At 34.4% G+C, this 26,529-nt stretch overlaps 1 protein-coding gene across 1 annotated transcript in view; it reads left to right on the forward strand.

Moving 5' to 3' along the window:
* Positions 1-10,167, forward strand: part of LOC149556386 (UDP-xylose transporter 3-like) — a 50,620-nt gene extending 40,453 nt beyond the window's left edge. The window contains exon 8 of the mRNA XM_089830674.1: positions 9,363-10,167. Within this exon, the coding sequence (XP_089686800.1) occupies positions 9,363-9,479 (117 nt within the window). The 3' untranslated portion in view covers positions 9,480-10,167. The remainder of the gene's footprint in view (positions 1-9,362) is intronic.
* Positions 10,168-26,529: the final 16,362 nt, after the last annotated feature.

A 26,529-nucleotide genomic window follows, 5' to 3' on the forward strand; every position in this document is an offset into this window, starting at 1 on the left:
AATCTTCATGCTCTTAGCCGTCTCAGTCTGTCATCGTGCTCTGGGAAGCAGATTCGACCATTTTTCATCGAGAAATCTGAAGTTTTTTCAAGCTTTTTTCAGCTAGGGCCATTTTTTTTTCGAAACCCTAATTTTTGGGGTCAAAATTTTTTTTTGTTTGCAGATTCTTGGCGGGTTTTTCGAGAGCTCAACTGGGTTGTCGTCCATTTTTTCTGGGTGCCTCGATTTTCAAGCCAGCGGATTCAGAAAACGACAGCAGATTCCTTCTGGGTTTTTCGAGCTCTCTTTTGGGTCATTCTCTGATTTTTCTGGGTCTTCCGTATTTTTGCCTCGAAGAACGTGCCTTCACAGATTTTCACAATTTTTCATTGAAAAATGTGCCATGGCATCTCTGACAAATATTCTGCTTGAGCATAATTCCAAATTCAATGGTCGCAATTATGGAACCTGGAAGCAACGCATCATTGCAATCTTCGAATATCGAAACACCGATCAACTTGTTCTGGGTGTTAAGCAGCGTCCGACTTCTCTGGGTCCTGATCAAGATACATGGGATCTGAACAATCGAGAGGCAGTAATGCTTCTCAAACTATCCGTAGCTGATGACCAGCTTTCTCAGATTCGATCTGGCAAGACAGCGGCCGAAATCTGGACACATCTAAAAGGTCTTCATGAGACTTCCGACAAGAGCAGAGCCTTCTTTCTGAAAAACACTCTGTTTTCTATTGTCATGGATGAGCGCACCTCGCTCCAGGCACACCTGAATCGGATTCAGGAAATTCGTGATCAGTTACTTGCCATCGGTCGCAAGATGGAGGAAGAGGATATTGTGGTAATCACTCTTCGGAGTTTACCAAATTCCTATGAGCATTTTATCGAGACTCTCAACATCACATCTACTGGTGTTGATCTAAAGTTCACTGATCTCTGCACCCTGCTACTTCAGCAAGATCGGTGGAAACAACAGTTCGGTAGCAGCTCCAGTTCCACCTCCACTGAGCTAGCCTTTGCTGCGAAATCCTTTCAGAAGGATAAGGGCAAGTTTCAGCAAACATCTCAGCAGAAGTCTTCTGCTCCAGCATCCGATGGTACCAAAAAGAAGAACATTCAATGCAACTATTGCCACAAGTATGGTCACATGAAGGTTGCATGTCGGAAACGCTTAGCTGCCCAGTCTAAGCAATCAGGTTCGCAACCCAAAGCGAACAGTGCAGAGCACACTGAGCAGGTGGAATCTGCCTTTTATGCCTTCATGGCTAAAAGACCCGCAGATCATGTACAGTCATCTGCCTGGTACATTGATTCAGGTGCCTCTCGACATTTCACTCATCGCAGAGACTGGTTTACTGACTACCAGCCTTATTCAGATTCTGTTATCTTTGGTGGTGGAGAAGAGTACACGGTTGTTGGTAAAGGCAACATTCAAATTCAGTCTATTGGGAGGAAGCTCATATTCCTTGATGTGTACTACGTTCCAGGGATGGAACTAAATCTACTCTCGGTCAGTCAGTTGCTGCGACATTCTCCACACTTGGCAGTCACCTTCAGTTCACATCAGTGCACCATCACTGATCGGGCGACTAAGTCTACTATTGCAGTTGGTCTTGAGGATCATGGTCTTTTCAGACTTATTGATTCTGGTGATTCTCAGGACTTAGCTATGGCTGCTCGGCGATCTTCCATCAGCTCACTTTGGCATCAGCGATATGGGCACTTAAATGTGCATTATCTCTCACAACTTGCTCGAGATGAGCTTGTTCTTGGTTTGCCAGAGATTCAAACCCAACACCTTGGAGTTTGTGACGCATGTCAGGCTGGGAAGCAACATCGCACACCTTTCCCCAGTGGCGATTCTTGGCGAGCTTCTCAAGTACTTCAGCTTGTTCATGCTGATATCTGCAGCCCTATGGCCACTCCTTCTGTTCTTGGGTATAGGTATTTTTTGTTGTTTGTAGATGATTTCAGTAGAAAAATGTGGGTGTATTTCCTTAAAAAGAAATCCGATGCATTTATTGTATTTCAGAAGTTTAAACCCTTAGTTGAAAAAGAGTCTGGGAAATCTATTATTACTCTTAGATCAGACAATGGGGGGGAATTTTGTTCTAATGTTTTCTCCAGCTTCTTGGATACACATGGCATCCAACGCCAGTTCACCACACCCCACACGCCACAACAGAACAGTGTAGTTGAACGTCGGAACAGGACAATCACCGAGATGGCTCGTTCCATGCTCGAACACAGACATGTTCCGAAGCATTTTTGGGCAGAAGCAGTTAACACTGCAGTTTATCTGTTGAACCGGTCACCCACAGTGGCGGTCAAAGGTAAAACTCCGGAAGAGGCCTGGTCAGGTCGCAAGCCCAGAATCAGTCACCTGAAGGTTTTTGGCTCTCTTGCTTTTGTTTGGATCCCTGATGCTTCACGCACCAAGTTGGATGCCAAGAGTCAGAAACTGATGCTTGCTGGATATAGCAGTCTTCACAAAGCCTACCGCCTTATTGATGTTGAGACATCTCGTCTCATATACAGCCGCGATGTAGTCTTTGATGAGCAGCGAGGACCATTTATGCCTGTTTCTCCTGTTCCTGATCCAGCAGACCAGCCTATGCAGGTTCATGATTTGGGAGTTTGGCTTCCATTAGGTCCACCTGATGGGAGGGCTCCAGTAGCTCCTACAGTTCCAGTCCTGCCAGTGATACCTGTACAGCCACCTCCGGCTTCTCTTGCAGGATCACCTCGTTTTGAAGATGCTTCACTTGAGTTTGATCCAAATTCTTCTGATTAGGATCCTGCTGATCAAGCATCTCCTAGTACTACTGTTGGTCATTCTCCTCTCCGGCCTAAGTGCTGGGCTAAGACACTTGCTGATCTTCATGATGATGAGCTCATTGATGGAGAACTACTCGAAAAAAGAGCAAAACTATAGATTCTGTTAACTTTGCTCTTATGGCCAACATTCACAGTGTGTTTGAACCTCAAACATATTCCGAGGCTAAAGGAATTCCAGAGTGGGAACAGGCCATGCAATCTGAACACCAGAGCTTGCTGAAGAACAACACTTGGGTCCTTTCTGATCTTCCCCCAGGGAAGAAACCCATTAGCTGCAAATGGGTCTACAAAATCAAATACAAATCAGATGGTACTTTGGATAAGTACAAAGCTCGTTTAGTGGCAAAGGGCTTTTCTCAGCGTCAGGGCATTGATTATGAGGAGACCTTTGCTCCTACTGCAAAGATGAGCACCATCAGATTAGTCCTAGCCATGGCAGCACAGTTTGGCTGGAAGGTCCATCAGATGGACGTAAAGAGTGCTTTCCTGAATGGTGATCTCCATGAAGAGGTCTACATGACGCAGCCTCCTGGTTTCAAGGTTGCTGGTAAAGACCATCAGGTTCTTAGATTGGTAAAAGCTCTCTATGGTTTGAAGCAGGCCCCTCGGGCATGGTACATCAAGATTGATACGTACCTCAGTGATCAAGGCTTCAAGAGGAGTTCTTCAGACTCAAATTTGTACATCAAGACTACTAACAGTGACATCATCCTTCTGATTGTCTATGTGGATGATCTGATCATCACTGGCAGTTCGGCATCTTTGATTCAGGGAATCAAACAACACTTATGCCAGTCTTTTGATATGACTGACCTTGGGCTCATGCATTATTGCTTAGGTGTTGAAGTTTGGCAACAGTGTTCTGGTATATTCATCTCTCAGTCCAAATATGCTAGGGCCTTGTTAGACAAATTCCGAATGCAGGATTGCAAACTTGCATCTACACCTATGGAGAAAGGTCTCAAGTTATCAGCCAAGTCTGATTCTCCTTTCGTTGATGATACTACGTATAGGCAACTAGTAGGCAGCCTCATCTACCTATTTGCTACTAGGCCTGATATCAGCTTCGCAGTCAGCTATATTTCACGCTTTATGACAGCTCCTAAGGCTGATCATTGGATGGCAGCAAAGCGTGTGCTTCGTTATGTGAAAGGCACTTCTGATTATGGACTTCTGTATTCTCGGAGTTCTAATCCTAAACTCAGTGGGTTCACAGATTCAGATTGGGCAGGCTCTATTGACGATAAAAAGTCAACATCTGGATATGTGTTTAGTTTGGGATCCGGTGCAGTCACATGGACCAGCAAGAAGCAGCAGGCAGTTTCTCTCTCTTCTACAGAGGCTGAATATAGAGGGACTGTTAAGGCAGGATGTGAAGCTGTCTGGCTTCGTCGGATGCTTGGGGATATGTAGATGTCACCAGCAGGACCGACTACTCTGTTTGTTGATAATGAAGGCGTTATCAAGTTAGCACGGAATCCAGTCTTCCATGAACGAACCAAGCATGTGGATGTTCATTGTCATTACATACGACAGCTGGTTGAAGACGGGACTATAGATCTGCAGTATGTTCCTACCTCAGATCAGACTGCAGACATTCTCACCAAGCCTCTTGGTCTTGATAAGTTTGTCAAATTCAGAGGACAGCTTGGTGTGTTAGATAGATTAACCATTAAGGGAGGGTATTACAATAATAGATAAGACGTCTATTATTAGTTAATGGTTATCTTGTAAATATCTTTAGCTTTAGTTTGCTTTCGTTTTTTGCTTTCTCTGGAATAGAATGTTTCTATTCTTTACGATCGTTTCCTAAGGAAACATCGTCTCTTCCTTTTGTATAAATTGACCTTTCGGTCTTTGTTATTAATAAGCAAGTATTTACCAATTACCTTGTAATAGTCTACCTTTCCAAGAAAGAATGAATCTTTTCTGCCGAAGCCAAAAGTTTATAAATGTGTTATATTATTCTTGACAAACATCAAGTGCCAGTATTCCTTTATTACCTATTCAGTTTGTAAGTTTATCCCGTCTCTTATCTCAGAAAGAAAAATCTCATTAGAGAGGATTAAAGTACATGCATGTGCACTTCTTAATGTTATTTGTACACAATGTTGTCATCATATTATAATAAAACTATAAAATACTATTACATTTGACAATTCAAATTTAAAACCTAAATCATGTCTGATCACCAATCGTGTCCCATTACACTTTCATATCTCATGAATTGAATTTTGCCAGCAGAGTAAGTGAACTCCAGATTGATGTGTATTGTTAAACAGTTGCAGAATATAGTTCAATGGCATAAGCAAGAATACAACCTATAACAAACAAAGTATACAGACTGCAGTGGATCAACTCGTGATGGGATTAAACCCATATCAGTCTGTGTATTACTATTAAGTTTGTATTTTGTATGTTGTGCTCTCTCATCATTTAGTTTAGGGGATTTCTTCAGCTGTCAGGAGGTTTTTCATTGAACAGAATATGTTGTGGAGTATCACCTACTACATTTTTCTATATAAAGCTATAATGCAAAGACACATTGTCACCCTCCAGCCCCACATCCCCATCCACATCCCTATCCCTATTGTCATTCCAAGGACCTGTTGACAATTGAGGATGTTTTCTGGTCATGGAAGCCGCCAATGGAAAGAAAAATCATGAATTGCTGCTAGCAATTTCTTCCCAAGTTAAAATACTGACCTTTACCCCATTAAAGTAACCGTTTTTCCCAGAAATTGTGGTCAACAATTTTTGACCATTTATGTGCTATATTATTGCATTTAAATCACAAAACAAATGTCTGACACAGATTCCCAATATGGTTTCACCTACCTACAATTTTTTTTTTTCAAAATTAGTAATTGCTAATATAACAACAGTTTCCTTGCAACCCTTTCTAAATGTTGAAGTTTGAAATTTAGAATCTAGTTCTACCACAAGAATTTAAGACAAAAATAAAATAAAATCAATGAAATGATAAACAAATCATCTAGTAAAGAAGCAATACAAAGTTGCACCCATAGGCATGTAACAAGCAACTGATGGGAACAAAAATAATTTCAAACAATTTGGTTGAGTCTGTTGACATGACAACGGCTATAAATGTGAAGCAAACCCCATGAACAAACGAATTACACAATTACCATACATTCCTTGATATTCACAGAAATAGACATCAGATACGCAGACATGCAAGTTTTTCTTAGGAGAAATGCTAAAATTGAATTGCAATAAAGCTTGTCAATTTCTTTAAATTTCTTTGAAGTTGCTGTGAATCTTTGCAGGTGAGGTCAACTTATCGCAGCAATTTAATATTGTTATGATCAGGAACATCCTACAACCCTAAAAATTTGACAAAATATTTATGTTACCAAATTCTTCCCTGGCAGCCCCAAAGTCGGGTCCGGTTCATGCAAAAGTCTGGTCATTGTCATATTCTTGCAGAGATCTGCTCATTCTGTCAGACAAACCTGGCACAGATTTTGGTGTTTTTTATTGCGAATTTGCAAATCTGTGGCAAGACCCAGATTGAATTTCGCCAAAAAATTGACTTTTTAAAAGTTTAAAAAAAATATTATATATATATATATATATATAGTCAATCCAACCCTCAACCCTGAAGTAGACCACTAAAAAGGCCAAAAAGATAAAACATATGACATTTGGATTGAATATTGAAGGATTGGACTGTAATCATTAAGTTCTACCTAAGTTGCTGGTTTGGATCTGGGTTTGAGATTCGATCAAATTTTTTTGGGGGTGGGTCCAAATTCGTTTTGGGTTCGTCCATGCAAAATGTGCGTGTTCGTGTGGCTCTGCGCGCGTGCGTGTGCGTGTGCAGCAACAAATAAGTTCATACACCACCATGATAATAGTAAAGCAACATAACAAAATACACCGCCATATATATTAATGTATTTATCCTATGGTTTAATATTAATGTTTTTATCCTAAGTTACCATATTTGGTCAGTTACCACAGAATTTGGAAGTCAATTTGCCTCAAATTCAAATTCGGTTCAAAATCATTATTTCCGTGTAATTTGCTGGAAGTTTGGTCAAAGGGACCCCTGGTCGACTTTTTGATCATTTGAAGCGAATTTTGACTGGTTAAAGTGCACCCAGAAAGAATTTTGTGCAATTTGGACAAATTTCAAACGCATCTCAGAGATTGACGGAAGCGATAGGAACAGAGTTTTATATACAACGTATTTTAAACAAATCATGCATACATATCAAGCACAGAAGAATGACGTTGTGTATGATTCTACAGTGCTAAAAAAAATTACCTAGCATCCTGAGAGTGAACATTCTGATTACTAGTAATAGCTTGGGTTTGTTATGAGAAGCCATTATGTGCACAGCAGATTGTTTTTTTTTTTTTTTGCAATTTTATCGTAAAGAGCGCTTTGCTTTTCTGAAGAATTGCAGGCATGTAAAAGAAACAGATATATTCAAAGAACAAACTAAAAATTATATTGCTGTCATGCATCTAAGCATGCATCTTTTTGCATTGTATATAAATAAGAAGCTACCATATTAAAACGAAAATTCTCTAAAATAATATAGCCCTTAGCCAATATTATTACAAAACATTCCTGGAAATATCAAACTAAAATGATTATAATCGCACATACAAATCATATTTTACAGAATTTGTATAACTTTTTCATAAATCTGGACTTCAAAACACTCATGAATTTTCTCATTAGTCCCTCATAAGATCATAAGATAACGTCTTCTCTATTTCTCTTTTGTTCATACTCCTATAAGTCTGCTTAATCTCTGCACAAAATAGTTAACCATTTTTGTAGGATTTGGAATATGGTTAAGAGACTATTTTTTGTTTTTTCAATATCTGTATAACTGTATAGTATATTGTATGAACCATGCTTTCTCTATATATTATATAAAATTTTGTAGGGACAAACCCAAAACGAACCCAAACCCAACCTAAAAAAAATTTGGATGAATTTCTAACCCAAATGTCAAACCCGCATACAAACCAGAGTCCGAACCGGCAGCTTAGAGTTCTACAGACTTTGAACTATAATTCCATGGATTTTCCTGACAAGGGGACGGGGGATCATGTTTTAGGGAATGGGCAGACCAAGGGTTGTAAGTTGGGAATGATGAGGGAACCACATGGGGGTGGCAGCAAAATAACAGCTGGGGGCAGCATTGATTAACAAATAGAGGTAAATTAAAATCTTCAAGGCAAAATCTGCAGCAGAGCGTCTCTGCAAGTGCCCCATGGAAGACAAATTGGTTTTCACAAGGTTAAAGGTGGAGATTAGTATGTAATGGTATATGTTATATGGGAAGTGACACAGCGGCACCACTGGTGGAGGTGGTGGTGCTGTGTGGGGATGTTTTCCCAAAGTCCCCCCAGTTTTTGAAACACCCAATTGGGGATGTGGTTTTTTTTTGAAAGGGACTTGTCCTTGTGGAACACTGATTTTTTTGTACAATGCTAGAGCATCTTATTGTTTTTGAAGAAACATGCTGAAATTCTTCCTTGGCAAATATTATAATGGTTTGGAAAGGCTGTTTGGTACGAGTCTGTCATGTGCTGGGAAGGTTCTGTTGTATAAGTAGAGATGAGTCCTTTCAATAACTTCATTCTGGAGCTTCGATCTCTAATGCATTCTGCATGCATTCTAACGTGGCTGTATACCTTTACATATCCTTAATGGAAATTTCAGTCCCACTTTTCACATAAGCAGGCTTTCATTTATCCTGCCAGTGATTGGCATTGAAATGAAGATGATTAGCTTTAGTCTAAAGAAATTGTTTAAACAGCAGGGCAATCCATTATCATGCTTATAAGTTTTAACATGGAGACCGCATCTAAACTTTCAATGAGGGTGCTGGTAAATCTGACCAAGTACGCTATCCTTAAATAAGAATCAAAGGTTTTGTTCTTTATAGCTATGTGCTTGGCAAATATTAAGCATTTATTTATGCTTTGTACATCCTCCACTGTTAGATCGAATTCCTAGGTTTGAAGAAGACAAAATATAAGTTTGCCCATGATTACAGCCAATTCCTTTGTTGTTCCTGCTAAGCCAGGATTAGTCTTACTCTTACTAGCTCAATCACTCATGATCTTAAACTGCCCTGCTAGAGGAGAGCAACATATCCCATGACTACTATTTCCTCGGGATATACATAAGGAGTTCAAAGTTTCTAGAACAGGTGTTGAGACTGCTAATTGTTGCTACTGTCTCTTTGGCATAGTACTTGTTTCTTGATCTGTTTCTTTGGCAGTCCATAAAATTCCTCAAATTTTTCTGGAAAAATATGTTTTGTACAATTGCTGTCTTCTGCCTGTTGTTTGAGTTTTATACATCATAAAGAATGTAAGTAAAATGAAAATCCTATTATGCCTGCGCTGTATAATTCTATGGCAGTCTCCGTGACAGGTTTATATTGATATTTATTATTGATGTCGGCCATGTTTTTTATTTTATTTTCCTGGATTTCTCCAAAGCAATATCTGTCTACTAACCACCTTGCATTTGTTAGGTTAAGGAAACTGAAACAGATCCTCTCCTCACTGTTGAGAATGGTGCCAACAAAGCTAATGAGAATGTGGGTTCGATGGCACCGATATGGAGTCCAAACAAGGATTTGCATGCTTGAGTGAAGCTTGCTTGAGGCTATATTGCTTTTAAACCTACATAATATCCTGGGAGACAAGTTAAAAATTTATTAATCTAGAGAACGTTACAAGTACACTGGTTACCATTGCCCAACTGGTTTGTAAGAAGATAGTTACTATTGGAGCTTGCCAAACAAAGACGTGAAATGAACAAGCTTGATATTCATGAAGAGGTTTGGATTTATTTGGTACTGTTGTAGACGGTATTGATCAATTTTGCTGGTGAATTGTGGATTACTGGACAGCTGAAACCTTGTGCCAAATGGCTACAGAAATGAAGCTGCTGATTGAATTATTGCATTTCATCTGGAGAAGATTTGGATAATGTAGAAGTACAAAATGCTTTTCTAAATGTTTGTAATGGTAGCTGAAATAAGCGACTCTGTTTGGAGGTGTAGTGGGAATTAAGCTGCATCAATGAAAACTGATGTACAAAATCATTAGAAGTTTGTACTGAATCATCTTGTAAAAGACTGATGTAATTTTATTTTTTCCTTTTATTTTTCATCCATCAAAGATGCAGTTGATAATACATAGCTTACAATGCATGTGTTTATAGGCATTATTATCTCAAAGACAATTTTAATTGCGTGGTCTTTGGCAATGTGCTCATTATGCACTATAGTACCTATTTTCTGGACGTACTAAATATATGAAAGATTTTAATAATGTTTACTGATTATCAAAAATCATGTTATGATCATTGAATTAATTGGGCCTGCATGCGGGCTGTTAGTGACAAACTATTAAAGGTATAATTTTGATAGAAAATAAAAGTTAAGAGAATAAATGAAATTAAAGTTGTAGATGTAACAAGTTAAACATGCCATATCTTATGGAAAAATTCTTTCTAGTAAAATCTTTTTTCAAAACATCGTTTATAATTATGGAAACACTGAGCATTGTTATTGCACCTTTAATCCTCTCCTCTCCGTAATGCGATATATATATCACAAGCAGTTTTGTCCATCCCACATACAAATATAAATACCACATATTCACGTAAATTGTGATGTGTATATAATGGATGCTTATACTTGAAACAATCTTAAGAGATTGGTGAATATGGCACCCCATATCTATTTTGATTTATGTATTATTTAATTAATTTTTATGACGGTGGATCTTATAATTTAATATTATAAATGCCATTTAGGAGAGTTTTTTTTGTTATGCTCTAACACACTTAATAATAAAGTGACAACCTATGTCTTAAATTGATAATTAAGTGGGATCCTAGTGAAGCGATAGGTCTAATTTGTCCTAAGATTGTCATAGAATGATGAAATCTATTTCTTGATCCTCACACGTGTGAATATTCATAGGTCGCTGCTTAACCACCCTCTATGAAGTTCCCTTGTGTAGAAATCCTCTTTTGACATTTTTCACAAGGCTAAGATGTTAATCCACGCTCACTCTCATTCAATTCTGGCCACCCATTAAACACTAGATCGCCATTTATATTTCCTATAAAAAAAATCTATAAATAGTCTCTAATTCATTTCTATCATTTTTTTATATCCTAACTACATGTCCTATTTCGTATCCAATCTACTATAATGCTATAATCAAGGTGTTGGTTTAAACAACACATTTCTTCGAACCACAATGTCATTGATGCGGTTATTTGTCTTTATCGTTTTTGCTAAGTTTGGTAGCGCCAATTCCCTAAACACTAACCAAATTTTCAAATTTTGAGAGTTTTCACATAAAGCGCTTTCAGTCTATGGTTTAGCACTTTTGTAGGTGACATTATTACCTTTGCAAGTTCTTCTGAAGCTTCCACTTAGTAATGTTTATGTCTTGTATATTAATGATATCACCATCAAAAGTAGTGCATTCATACATTAGCGCCTTTCAACAATTGTGCCGTCACCCTATGGATTAGTGCTTTCACAGCTGGGTAATCAGCTTCGTTCTTCAACGCTTCCACTTTGTAGATTAGCAGTTTGTCTTGCCATTTTTCTTAGACAATTTTTCGTTTTTGGTTTTTTCAATGCTTGGTTTCTAACTAACCTGTTTCTAGTAGTCATGTAATTTACGTAGTCTATAACACTATTTTTTCCATTTCAGGATTAAACAATGTGCGATATAAAATACAATTGACAAATAAATGCTTATTAAATGGTGAACCCACAATAGTGGGTTACACTTTTTTGCCTAAACCGACACTGAACTCTGAATTTTTAAGAAAACGTTCACTTTCAAATGCAAATTTATGTTTAACGGTTAGGAATTTGAAGATGAAGTAAACTAGAGTCTTTTAGGATTTTGTGTCTAGATTTTAAATCTTTTTTTTTTTTTTGAAAAAAAAATTATTTTATTGAATTATTTTTTCTCCTACGAAAATTGGTATGATATCAAAAACCTGATTTTTAAAGAGTGACATTGTTTTTGACACAACTTTTTTTCTACAATAGATATCAATGTTATTCTTTTGAACTTAGTTTGTTAACATCCATACCTAAACCGTAGAGTTGGTCTTATATCTTTATCATTAGTATTTCATATTTTATTGTAGTTTAAAGTTGGCATAACACTAATTTAGACATACGTGGCTTTTGACACATGTAACTTATTATATATTTACCCAATTTTTTAAAAGTAAAATTTAATTGAAAGGTGACTCAAATACGGAGACTGTACTTATTTTTCAAGAATTTTATTTTTATATTTACTATTTTTCCATGAGCGTTGAATATCGTAGTTTATTTTTTACAATAAACCTATATTTAATTCATGTTAAAAAATATATACCTAAAAAATTTGAAAAGCACCAAATTCATAGTCATTAGAAGGCTAGTTCAGAGTACTTCAATCATGTACAATTTCAGGTCTTTAGTGCTCCATTTGAACCTGGTAATTCAGCTCCGAAGAAAGGAAATCATTGAAAAAACTTCAAACTATTCATGGGGGCTTCTAACTAGCTAGTTTCGATAGAAACTTAGTTTCTATCGAAATTATTTTACAAACTTTCGATAGAAACAAAATTTCTTAGTTTCTATTGAAACTATTGGGAGCTTGACCACGCGGTTAGCAAACCGCTTTCCTAGTTTCGATCGAAACTATCCACCTAGTTTCGATCGAAACTAGGAAAGCCGATTAACCCCTTAGAAGCAGACCATAGGGGTGTTTTTCTAGTCGGCTCCTTAGGATTTTTGTCTAGTCGGCTAATAAAGAGGTTTTTTTAAATTTTTTTTTTTTATATAAATATGAGTTTCATTTTTTACAATTTGCATTTATGTGAAATCAAGTTATTGGCTTTTGAATTGGGTAGAAAGAAATATTTGACAAACTTCAACCTATTTTCAAATTTTGGAGGAAGAATTTACGACATGGGCAATAAAGATAAAAGAGCAAGTAAATATGCACGAAGAAGAACTAAGGAACAAGAAGATGAAAATCGTCAAAAAACGCTAGCAAGATACTGTCTTAGATCAGGTACACATGCACAATCTTTTTTCCAATGTATTTAATTAGTTTATTTAGTTAGGATTAGGGTTTAAATCCAATTAGGAATATCATATTTATCTTAAATTAGCATTACTAGATTAACTTAATATTAAGAGTTTATTTGAAATTATGTTTATATTTAGGCCATTAGGGTTTATCCAATTATGTCCATATTAGTCCTTAGGGTGAATATTACATTATGAATAAATTTAAATTATGAATTTATTTAGCATGGGAATTACCTTGTTTATTCAATTATGTTAATAATTTATAGTCCATTAAGGTTTATTAGATTATGATTAAAATTAAATAAATAAATTTATTTAGGACGTAGTCAACCAAGACAACCTATCGACATTGGAGAAGGTTCATCCCAAGTTCAAACAGGTACATGTGCATCTCTTGCAAGTATATAATATAGATCTTTCTAGAATTCTAGGTCTCTATCAAATTTTATATCTTTAATTTTTAAATTTAGTGAGCGATATTTGCCCTTATAAACTTACTTGATTTTATTTGTTATATCGTGCACATGCAATTCTAGTAGATGATGAAAATATTGGACATGAGGAAATTGAAGATGAAGCAATGGATATTGAAGAAGGACCATCTGAAGGTTAGATAATTTAATCAAGTACATAATATTTCACTCTTGAGTTAAACATGTATATATGTATACATATATGTCCCCTAAATCTAGATTGTATCTTAAGACTTTGTTTCATTTTTTCTTGTGCAGCCCGAGATCAAACAACAAATGAGAATGTTAATTTAGCTCAAAGATTGAAGAGAAAAATTAATCATAGAAACATAGATCATTTAATTGAAATGGATGTGGACACATTGAGAGAATATGCTAATCAACCTACACATACTACGAAGAGGAAATTGAATAAAAAGTCTAAAGACATAATTGCACAATTTGAGAATCTATCAACAGTGGAGAAAACTCAACTATTATCAATTTCACTTCTCAAAGATGAATTAAAAGAGCCACTGAGACTATTGGGTATAGATACAAGTATAAAAAAGATGAGGACTTCTAAACTAGAAAAAGATATTGTTGAAAGTGTTAAGGAAGGGTTACATTCCATTGGGAAAAAAACTAGATCTGCAGATAAATCCATTGCACGAAGAGTGATACTAACATCTATTTTAAATAAGAAAACATCCCAAAATAGACAGATCTCTTCATTATCATCTCATTTCGGGTATAGTCGGAAGACAATACTACATTATCTAAAAAGGAGAAACAATTTGAATGATAGTACATTAGAAGGCAATTGGGCACTAATGTGTAGAGCTCCTCGATCTGACATGATTGGGGAAACAGTTAAGAACTTAGTTATTCAATTTTGGATTGATAATACTCGTCCTTCACCAAATAGAAGAGATATCATCAAGCAGAGGATTGGGCCCAAGGAATATATTCAACACGCAAAACATTGGTTGGATGTCACTCAACATGAATTGTATCTCTCATTTTGTAATTTAAATCCTAACATAAAGATTGGACAAACAATGTTTGAAAGATTGAAGCCCTATTTTGTGAAGATAAATAAATCTTTTGAAACATGTTGTTGTCGATATCATGTTGAATTTGATCTGTACTATGAAGGGTTTCGAAAGATGATAGAAGAAAGTGGTGAAACTTCTCAAAATACTTTTCCTAAACGACCGAGTCAATTCATAACATCAATCTTATGTGACAAACCAAATGATTGTGTCCGTGAAATAGATTGCATAAGAGGAACTTGTGAAACATGTGGTAACTTGACTAAATTTCCTTTGAGAGAAGAAGATACTAATACGACAAGGATGGTAAAATGTAAGAGATATAAGTACATAAAGTCAGAAACAAAAGCTGGAAAAGAATCAACAAGGTTAGAATATGTAGAGGATGAGATATCGGCTGGAGAATTTATGTCAAATTTTCGTAAATTGATTCAACCATATATACGCCATGCATTTTTTGCTAAGTGGCAAGCATAACAATTTCAAACACTAAGAGAAAGTTTCCCACTTGGAACAATTCTATCTGTTGTTGACTTTGCAGAGAATTACTCTTTCGTATCTCAAAAACAACTTCAAGCAGAATACTACTATACAGAGCAGGTTACTATTATGGTTCAAGTGTCTTATCGACATGCACAAATTGATCTGGATGGTGTGGAAAGTACAAATCAAGCACGAGTCATTAAAAAAGAGTATCACTTTTATATTAGTGATGACAAAGAACATGACACACATTTTGTGGAACATTGTTTTAAGACATTTTTTGAATATTTGAAAAACAAAAACATTAAAATAGAAAAACATTTGGTATGGTCAGATAGATGTGCAGCACAATTTAAATCAGCTAGACCATTTTATGCTTGGGCCCGGGTATAGGCTGCTCGAGGGGGACAGGCTGCTCGGGGGGGATAGAAGGTTGTTGATCAGCCATGTCAATGTATGTAGGTGCGTGTATAATGTGTAAACCTGAAAATTAAAATTAAAATGTATGACATTTAATAAAATTGAAATTTATATTAACATATATGTATGTACAATTTGACAAAATTAAAAAACTTGTATCTAAATTGTTTTAATAAAATTAAACATGCACGTACATGTCTACATATATATAAAAGTCCTAAAACTTAAATGAACATATACCTTAAAAGAAAACTAAATTTTAAAACACATATGTTGTTATATATATAATGTTTGTAACTCAGGGACCTTTTAAGAACTACATGTCTGCAAGTTATATATCTATCTAAGTTAGATTGAATGTTCAAAGGTTTTAGACATATGTGTGCACATAAACTTGTCAGATCTATTTGCATATATAGATCTATTTGTGTACATATATATAACATTGATGTATCATTTTGAGACCTTGATATCAATGTTTAATTAGTTTTAGGATTAGGGTTCAATTTGGTTTGTACTATTTGATTAGGTTTACATGCTTAGGTTTCAATTAGGACAAGAGTTAATAAATTGAATTAACGTTTCAATTCAATCTTAGGGTAACGGTTCAATTTTGTTAATGGTTGGGGAAAGGATTTAAGGTTAAATTCAAGGTTTCTACTATTAACTTGGGATATATAATTACCTGTTTATGATCATGGTTTAATTCAATTTGGTTTATAAGTATAATATTAATTAGTTAAGGGCCAGGGTTACCTTTCAATCTAGTTTGATATATTCAATTTGGTTTAAGGTCAAGACCCGGGGGTTAGTTTATTTTAGTGTTAAATATTAAGATATAATGCTAAATTATGATATCACTCATTTTTTGATATTTTGATATGATGGACATGTCATAAATGACATTTCTATATGATTCTTTTGATATGATATGCATGGATTATATATATATATATATATATAATCTTATGATTTAGCCCATAAATTATCATTTATAATATAAGGGTTTAGAAATTAAATTTTAAGATCTTGAGGTTAGGGTTAGGGTTTGGATAATTAAATTTTAGTTTTAGGTTTACCTGGTTAGAGTTAGAATTATGGTTAGGGCTATGATTTAGGATTGAGACCACGATTAAAGGGTTAGGATCATGTGGTCGGAGGTCCCAAGTACCTGAGTAGAAATTATAGTCTAGATCAATTAGGGTTAGTAAATTAGGCAAGTTAGCATTTAGGATTTAGGGTTATAGTTATGATTCTAGGGTTAGGGTACATTGGGTTTACATTTCTATTAGTACTATTTATAGGGTTAGGATATGGGTTGACATTGGTATTAGTATTATTTTTAGGGTTATGGTTTGTACATCAGGGTTTAAATTTATGGATCTAGGATTATGATTAGGGCTTATAATTTAGGATAAGGGTTGGGGTTATCATCTAGTATAAGGGAACTTACCATTATAATTTATGATTAGGGTTAGAATAATGGTTTAGTACTTAAATTAGTTTATATCTAGCTAGCTTTTAAAATTAGAGTTTAGCATTTAAATTTAACAAATTTTAGGATCTTAGTGTACATACATCTTGATTCTAGGGCTTAGTATAATTTAGGGTCATGGTTTAACATTTATTCAATTATAGCTTATAGGTTTGTACATGATCATTGCTAGAAGTATGGTTAGAGGGTTAGGGTATGGGTTTACATCATGTTGAACTAGAAGTATGATTCTGAGGGTTAGGATTTGTATTAGCAATAAAAATTTTGATTATGGTTTTAACACATAGTTTAAATAAATTTATATAATTAAAGTTAGGATCAAGTATTAATATGATTTACTATTTAATGTTGGGGTTTATCATTTAGACCTCTACGGTTCAAATTGAGATTTAGAAAAGTTTTATGGTTTCAAGTGTGCATCTAAGATTAGGGGTTATAATTTATGATTAAAGGGTTTTGCAGTTAGGATTATGACCAGGTTTAGTATAATTTAGGGCTACTGTTTAGCATTAAGGAACTTAAGACTTAAAATTTAAGTTAAATATATTTAATCTTTACATGAACATTAGATTATATGATGTACATTTTTTTATGTAACTTGTATATTATTTAATCAAGTTATGTTCTTATAATTAAATTTTATTAATTAAAGGTTGTAACATGTATTCTTTAGGTCATACACATTCTAAGTTATATATGTTTCAAGTATGTATGTATATGTATGTTATATTCTTACCTAGATGCAAATTAATCTCTGACATTCTTATATATGTATTTAATTTAGGATCTGGACCCAAGTTAAGACATGTGATTGAATTATAATATAGTTAATTATATACTTAGATTATTTTTAAATTCAATTTACAAACTGACATTATAGTTAATTCTAAATGAGGCCTAGCCAAGGGATCCAAAGAACTAATCAAAAGTTTTACTAAGCAAACAATAACATACATACAATAATTTACAATTATAAAAAACATAAGAGATTGCAAATTCCTTAATGAGCACATCTACATTTCATTTTTAAATAATTATAAGTATTAAAAGTAAAATAAATAACACATCCACATGAAATAATATTAACTAGACTTTAGTTCAATCCATTTAAATAATTTATATACATTTGTTCCGAATGCCACTTGGCAAATTAATTCGGAATGCACAATCATCCACTGTACATGTCACAGGGTATGCAAGGCTGAAAGAATATACATTTATAAAATAGTTTACATCATCCATTTTCGATCCATGAAACAAAGTACAATACAATTTAAGTAAAATTATTTTAAATAGTATTAGAAGTTTTTTGTTTGGATCCCTTGGCGAGTTGTTATGTGATTAAGTACTTACTTATATATGTTTAGGGTTTTATTGTACATAACTATATGGTTAGGTCATGATTATAGTTTAAATAATGAATTTAGGTTGAGGTTATATGGTTTTAGGTCAAGGTTATATGGTTCTAGGTCAAGGTTATATGGTTCTAAGTCAAAATTATATTTATTTGTAAAATTACATGTAACTTAAACAATAAATTTACATCTAATCTAATCATTCAACATTGTAATAAATACATAAATTAAATACATAAATTAAATACATTTCAAAACATCTAAAATAATAAAATTTTAAATAAATTTTAAATTAAAAGACAATATTATATACTTAGATCTAATATAGATGAAAATTATCTTTAAAAAAATCTTATTTGTGCATTTAGAGATTTATAATAACATTAGAGGCTTAAGCATGAATAGTAAAATAAAATATACAAAGAAACATATATAAAAAACAATAAAATATACGAAAAAATATATAAATTTTAACTAAAACAATAGAAAAAAAGAAAAAAGAAATGTTTAATACCTTTTTCAGACGGTCGATGAAGCGGATGCCAGTCTCTCTCCAACTTTCGATCGAAATAATGAGGAGAGAATCCGACTGCGCCGCTATTTATGCTAGCGGGTTTCATAGTTTCGATCGAAACTTAAGTAAAGTTTCGATCGAAACTTTAAACCGCGAGAAAACCCGCGTTCCAAGTTTCGATCGACAGTTACTTTCTATCGAAAGTAATTAGTTTCCATCGAAACTTTGAAAAGGAGCTTCTATTGAAACTATACAGATAATTTTTCGGACCCGCGCTTGTTTGGAAGAATTTCTTCCTCCGAAAAAGTGTAACCCACTATTGTGGGTTCACCCTATTATTATATGTCATATATATATATATATATATATATATATATATATATATATAAAATATAGTTCTAATTGTTAAAAAAGTTTAATCCCAAAAGATTTCATCCATGTTTGTGTTCTGTAGTACCAGTGAGCATTCTTGCCTAGGCAAAACAATGAACTTTGAGGCCTCTGTGTTCGCTAGAGCTATAACTCTACCCTTTGTCTCTATGGGTGTTCTAGTTGCTTCACATGCTGCAGTAGAATTTCATGCCGCCATTTTCGATGGGTTGTGTGGGCCTTGCCTTAGACCCTCTTCTTTGGGGCCAGTGTCTGCTCCACACCCTACTATTGGCCTGGTGATTCGAGTCCTGACTGCCAGTGGAAGTGTTCCATAGACTTCTGTTGGTGGATGGAATTTTTCCCACATTGCCAGATTTTCTATAGTTATTCCTTCGAAGGAGAAATCTTGACCACTTACCTGTGCCAAGATACTTGCTAAGGTGGTTTGTGGTCTAGATGTGGCGAAGAATGTGGATTTGATCCAATACTGCGGGCTGGTCTATAGATTCACACTTTTCTAGCCTTCCCTTCTTGATTTGCATAATTGGGTCTCCAAGTCTCGGCGGTACTTAATCTATGGTAGCATTGAGATTTTTCCTTGTGCATTATTGATATTTCTATTTCTTTTGAAGATCGTGATTTGGTATTGAGCAAGCTGTGGGGTTGTGAGTATTAATGTCTATCAAACCGTGGGTAGTCTCCATTAACCTTCTCACCGAGCTACTCAATATGCGTCTGTCTACCAAATCTTTCCCTTCAGATTTGGGAGAATTCTTGCTTTGAGGCCATTGGAAGTTCTATTGGATATTTTTTAAAGGTGGACAAGGTTACGACTGTGAGCCTCTCTACCTTTACGCACATTTTGGTGGGTATTGACATCCTCAGATCCTTTTCGAAGAACATGGTTCTCATGGTTAGGGATAGGCCTCGCAATCAATCAATGGATTAAGAGGGTCTTCCATTTTGATGTCGATTGTGCTTATTTATTGGTAGCTTGGCTATTGACTGTTCTCTCTCGCATGGTAAAGGTGCTACTACTTGGTGGAAGGATGAAAATGATGATCATTGACCGCCCTAGCCTCTATTTCTTCTTTCGATAATTCTTCATAGGTTGGATGATGACTCCCCTAAGGTGACGCTCCTATTTTAGTAGACCCAATGAACTTAACTCCCACTCTTGCTTCTATTGCGGTCCTACTTGGCCATATAGACCTTCCTTTGATAACTACTCTTGATCTTCTACCACCTCTGGCTGTGGAGGCACAACATTGCCAACACTCTAATCATGGTGTTGATTGTCTTTAGGAGGAGTTTCTATCACCCCCCTTGGTGGTGGAGACCCTATTGAAGGCATCATCTAGACAATTGTCCATTAGCAAAGGAAAAGTCACTTACTAGTCCCTCATTTCTCCCCCATCAAAGAGGTGTGTTGTGATGTGGGTTACTTTGTGGGTTGCTATTTTGTTGTTTAATAATTTTTTATATTCCTTGTTTTATTTAGTTGTTGTTATTTCCACTTTAGGACACATGTAAGGGGCAACATCCTTGTTTTGCTACTTGTAATTATCTAAAGCAAAATGTTAGATCATTTTATAGCCAACAAAATAAACACCATTATTAATTAAGAGACGTTACACGATAATTTAATTAAATAATATTATAATTAAGTTTATTAAATTTAATAATTTGTAATATATCTATCTAAAAGATGAGATATCAAAATTGTTAATGGGAATAAAAAATAACATTGAAATTGATATCTCTCGATGTCTTTTAGATAGATGTTTTTAAGATATCTATACACATATTTATTTGCAAGTTTTTTATTTTAATTATTTTTAATATATTTTCATTCTTGCTTGCACTTTTAACGTTGCTATCATTACATTATAGTAGTAAATTGTACTTCTATTCTCTCTTTGTGTATATATATATATATATAGAGAGAGAGAGAGAGAGAGAGAGAGAGAGAGAGAGAGAGAGAGAGAGAGAGAGAGAGAGAGAGAGAGAGAGCATCTGCTATTTTATTAATAGGAGAGATAATAGAGTTCATTATAGTCTTTTTATTTTGCCTTAGTTTTTGGTTCTTTTTCTCTCATTTTTATATAATTTTGATGCTTATTTGATTTGAAGTTGCAATTTGTTTTTACAAGTTATTTTTTTGTTATTTTTTATAAATTTCTTTTAACATTTCTCTTTCCTCCCTTCCAAGCGCTATATACTACCACCACCTCTTTTCAATCTCATTGGTTTGCAACTATAATCTCAATTTTGTTCTCTAACTATTTCTTTCATTTCAATAATGAATCAATAGTATGTTTCAAAACATTGATGATGAAAAATCTCACACAAATGAAAAATAATAATTTATTTCTAATTTCTCTTTTGTATCTTTAGTTTTCTATTTTTGTAGAAAGAACCAAACTCTTCCTTGCAAGAACTTTGAATTAAAATACACATTTTGTATCAACCTTACATAGATAATTTCCTTTTCTCTATCGATTAGCACCTCTACCTATTAGGTATAATTTGTATCTATTTTTCTCTTTCCTTTTTAGCACTTTATCCATATGTTTTAGCCACTGTCATGTTTCAACACGTGCTCTATTACTAGCACTTTTGTAAATAAAATTTCTTCTTTTAGAGGGTTAATGCCCAAACCCATTTTAGCAAATTCTTGCATTCTTATCCCTTACACCTCTATCATTGGACAAACTATCCCAAACATTTTTCCCAAGCCACGTTAATTTTTTTATATGCTTACTTCAATTTTTTTCTTTTTGGGAAGAAAGAGTTGACTAAAGAAAACCTCTCACTATTACTCATAAAATGTTTTAAAATTACATTATTGATATTCAATATAGAAGTGGTAGGTTAATTAGTCCATTTTACACTTTTTCTTCCGTAGATACTTTCGTCTTAAACTGCTATTTCCTGCTGATGTGATTTTTGATCCACTACAACATGCATAATCAAATACTTAATGTTTCAAGATGAATACTCAATCTTGTCTTGAATAAAGTCATCCCTCATGCTAAGCATTCAATATAAGATCATGTGATAACTTCAAGGTTCCTCCAATCATGGATACCTACTTAGCAAAATGATGCGATATGCTAGTAAACACTTGGGGACTTCCGCTATTCCTCAAGAATTGGCAATAAACTTCTAAAGATATTGCTTCACAATGTGCAATGAAAATATTATTTTTGCACTTTCCTAATTAACTCACTTGAACTTGACTACTACCGCTATTCCCACGATTAAATGCAAGGACTTGTGAATGGTTTAGGCTCTACTAGATGGAGTTTAATCAATGACTTGACTCACCTAGTGCAAGCTTCTAAGTTGTACTCAAATGGTTTTCACATTGACATCTCCTCTCCAATCCCATCAAATGGATGCAAATTAAAAACTCAATACCAATTGAAGTTAACATTTATTGGCTTACCAGACAAAGCACTCTTACAATTTATAAGAAGCAAGTGGCCCAAATTAGTTCGAGTCATACAAGTAAACATCGACAATTACTTTCATTCAACTAAGCTAAATTACTTGATGCAAATTCTACTCTACTTTATCCCAAAAAATTGAAAATGGAAATCAACTGTGAAATGAAAATCTACTCTAAATGAGGATGAAGATAATCATGCAACAACACAAACTTGATCACATCTATCACCATCCAAAAGTACAAGAATGATAAGTAGAGAAAATTTTACATTATTCTTGCATAAGTTTCCAACATCTCTCTAATTATCAATCAATTTTACCTTAACTCATCATTCTTCACCTCTAACACTTGCTTGGAGTCAATTTTGACACAAAGGAAAAAATGAGGAAATCTTTGTTTGAGACGATTTCACTTAATTTACCTAGCACTTCATTTCCTTCCATCCTTTCAAAACTTCATCATTTCTCATCAATTCCATTTCAACCCAATATCCTTTACCTCTTAACAATTTCTTGATATCCATTTTGGTACAACATGAAAAGGGGGAAATTTGGGGTTGAGAGGATTAAGATGGTGGGAATCCTTTGGTCAAAGGAATTCCGCCAAACATGATTTCCCTGAAATGCCATTACCAAAACATATCCCATTTTGACCTCCTCATGACTATTTCATGCTCCATTTTTCTTCTTGATGTTAGATTCATGCCTTAAACTAGATTTCAGTGTCTTAGAGGGTGGTGGAATTTTGGGCTTGAGAGGATTAATGTTGTGGGAATCCTAAGGAGAGAGTATTTCCACCATGGGAATCCTTTGGTCAGAGGCTTTCCACCAAACATGATTTTGCCACTTAGACTCCCAAAATTTGCCATCTTCCACCCCTTGTTGCTATTCGTTTTGAGTTTCTATGCCTTACCATGATTTTGGATAAACTTTGACATGATGAGCAAAAGGGTGGAAATCCTAAGGAGAAAGGATTTCCATAGTGGGAATCCTCTTGTCAGAGAATTTCCACCAAACATGACTAAATTAGTTATACTTAGAAAAAATACCTTTCTTCTTTCGCTCGATCATTTTAACATTACATCAATCAAGTTTTTACCTTAGTGAGGATCTCTCACAACCAAATTAGCACTACAACCCTTTTTCCTAAGGTAAACTTTTGAGATTTTAGGGAGAAATTATAGCTGGTAGAAATCTAGAAGTTAGAGGATTTGCATGGGGCAAATCCACCACTTTCTAAAATTTCTCACGATCCTTCTCCCATATTCTAAGCATGTTTACCTTTCTTACGTAGACTAAAACTCTACCCTTTCACTAGGACTTAGGCTATGGATATACCTCAAAAAGACCAAAACCCTGTCACAAACCCTGAACAAATATTACTTCCTAGTAGCCAATTTTGATCAAACTCACGCTCAAACTTAGAGACCTGAAAATGCTTCCAACTAAAATCACCTAAGACAATGGCTCTTATTGCTAAAGAAAAAAGAGGGGGTCCCCATTTACAATGGGGTGATGGTGTGAAAACTCCATAACACCTAGTGCCCATCCAAATAAATGTTCTTGAACATTTCACGAATAAAATTCGTGAAGTATCAAGGACCTTTGATTGAATCCAATTCCACCTATCAAACAACTAGGAAATGCACTCAAAATATAAGAAACCATGAATTGGGATAACCACCTTCATCCTCAATTACACATGTATGTGTAAGTGTATTCATTCTTTGCTCGACAAGAACCTAGAAAGCCTCTCAGATCCATTAGACTTAGCTATTTTGATATCCTTACTCCAAACACATCCTAGATTGAGCCTTGCTTCTAGTCAGACATCCATAGCCCCAACGAGGTTATCACCGTGGTTAACCATGAATATTTCTCTACCTTTAGTGACTTTATTTCATAACACAAATAGAAATATTCACTCATCCATAGCCAAACCATTTTATCTTCATTTTTTTCATTTCTCTTTCTCTCTGTCTAATCTATTTTCTTTCTTTTCTTTCTTAGTATTGTGGCCTCGTCTATGTAAGTGCATAATATAATATCTTGTTAATCTAATGATCACTTCTTTCCGTTTCTTAACTATAATACCAGATAGTTCCTTAGGTAACTTGACCCTGAACCTATGATCAAAGATAGAGTTTGAATTATTTCAATTTTAGTTATCAGATACTTACAATGTAGTTTTCATTTGATTATATATATATATATATATATATATATGCCACTGTTATGGTTCACTATATTTAATTGAATGAATGCAGATATGAAGAGGAAGATCGCTGGAGACTTCATACTCGATGGATAATAATATTGCCTTTGTGATTGATATGTTTTTCATTGAATGAAATAAATAAATAAATATATAAATAAATAAATAAATAAATAAATAAATATATGTTACTGAATAATCATGCCCTGCAGGGACATGTCTCTACGAGACATAACTTAGTTATGGTCTCATAGAGAAATGTCATGCAACTAATCACATTATAATCATATTATTAGGCTTGATTAAACTAGGTGATACTTATAAGTAGACTCGATAATACAAAAACAAGCCTGGATATTTGATCTATTATATGTTTTCTACCATGATAGTATCATGAGCAACAATCATATTACTGTTATTTGGGCAATACAACGAACCATCCAATGATAATATGATATGCATCATTACTTAATATGATGAGGAACAATCACAGTATATGTATGTGAATAGGTACAGTTTGATATGATTGTAGAATATTAATTTGCAAGTGATGGAGTTATTACATATACGTATATGTATACATATGTATGTATATGAGAATTTGTTCCATCTAATCCAACCAAAGCTATTACTTCAACACTACCTCTTAGCAAGGGAGGATATGATCAATTTCTCAATCTCAATAACCCATGTTAGAGTTTTAACATCTAAAGTATCTATACACAGTGATATCCTTTTAATAATATAGTCTATCTGATTTTTGATACATTTCGGGACAGAACATAGTCCATTAGATAGATAGTCTTGATCTCAAATAATAATAATCATGATCTTTGACTTTCTCTAGGGCTGAAGTAGTTTATCATGATTAATTTTATTGTCATGATTTCCAGCACAATCTAGGACATAAAGTCAATGTAGTCTATCATGACAATGAATCAAGCACTCAAAATAAACAACACAAATAGCATCATGATTTCTTGCTAATTCCAAGACAACAACTTAATGAAGTCGATCATGATGCTTTTGTTATCATAATCAGCGAAACAATCCAGGATAACAACTTAATGAAGTCATATGATAATAGGTCACTCTATTGTGAAGGTCGTTACCTTACTATAGAGACCTTACACCTAAAGAAAGATCACCATCTTTCATAAAACAATACACATGTGCATAATAGTAATCACAATCGATATATATTTATTTATTTATGAATTAAATAAAACTAAGATTTAATCTCACGAGTTACAATTACATCTTAACCATACCAAGTTTACCTCTGAAATATTCCACTTTTAATTTTGCAAGAGGTTTGGTAAATATTTCGATAGTCTTCTCTTCAGTTTTGATATATGCCAACTTGATAACATTTCTATCCACCATATCCCTTATGTAGTGATAGGGAATTTCTATATGCTTGGACATGTTGTGGAAGACTAGATTTATATAGAGTTCAATGCAGCTTTGATTATCATAATGGATAATTGTGGGATTCAAGGGTTTTCCAAATAGTTTGACTAATAACTTCTATAACCACATTGCTTCTCGAGCTCCCATAGATGTTGCTATGTATTCTGCTTCAATAAAATTATGAGAAACTATAGATCGCTTCATGCTAAACCAAGATACCATCACAAATCCAAGACTAAAACAACATCCTATAGTGCTCTTTCGATCAATAGAACTTTGTGTTAGAAATAGATAATACTGAGAGGGGGGGGGGGGGGGGTTGTGAATCAGTATTCTACAAACT

Source organism: Cupressus sempervirens, chromosome 5, assembly GCF_028749045.1.
Source record: "Cupressus sempervirens isolate cs-2001-9-10 chromosome 5, ASM2874904v1, whole genome shotgun sequence".
NCBI classification, from domain to species: Eukaryota; Viridiplantae; Streptophyta; class Pinopsida; order Cupressales; family Cupressaceae; genus Cupressus; species Cupressus sempervirens.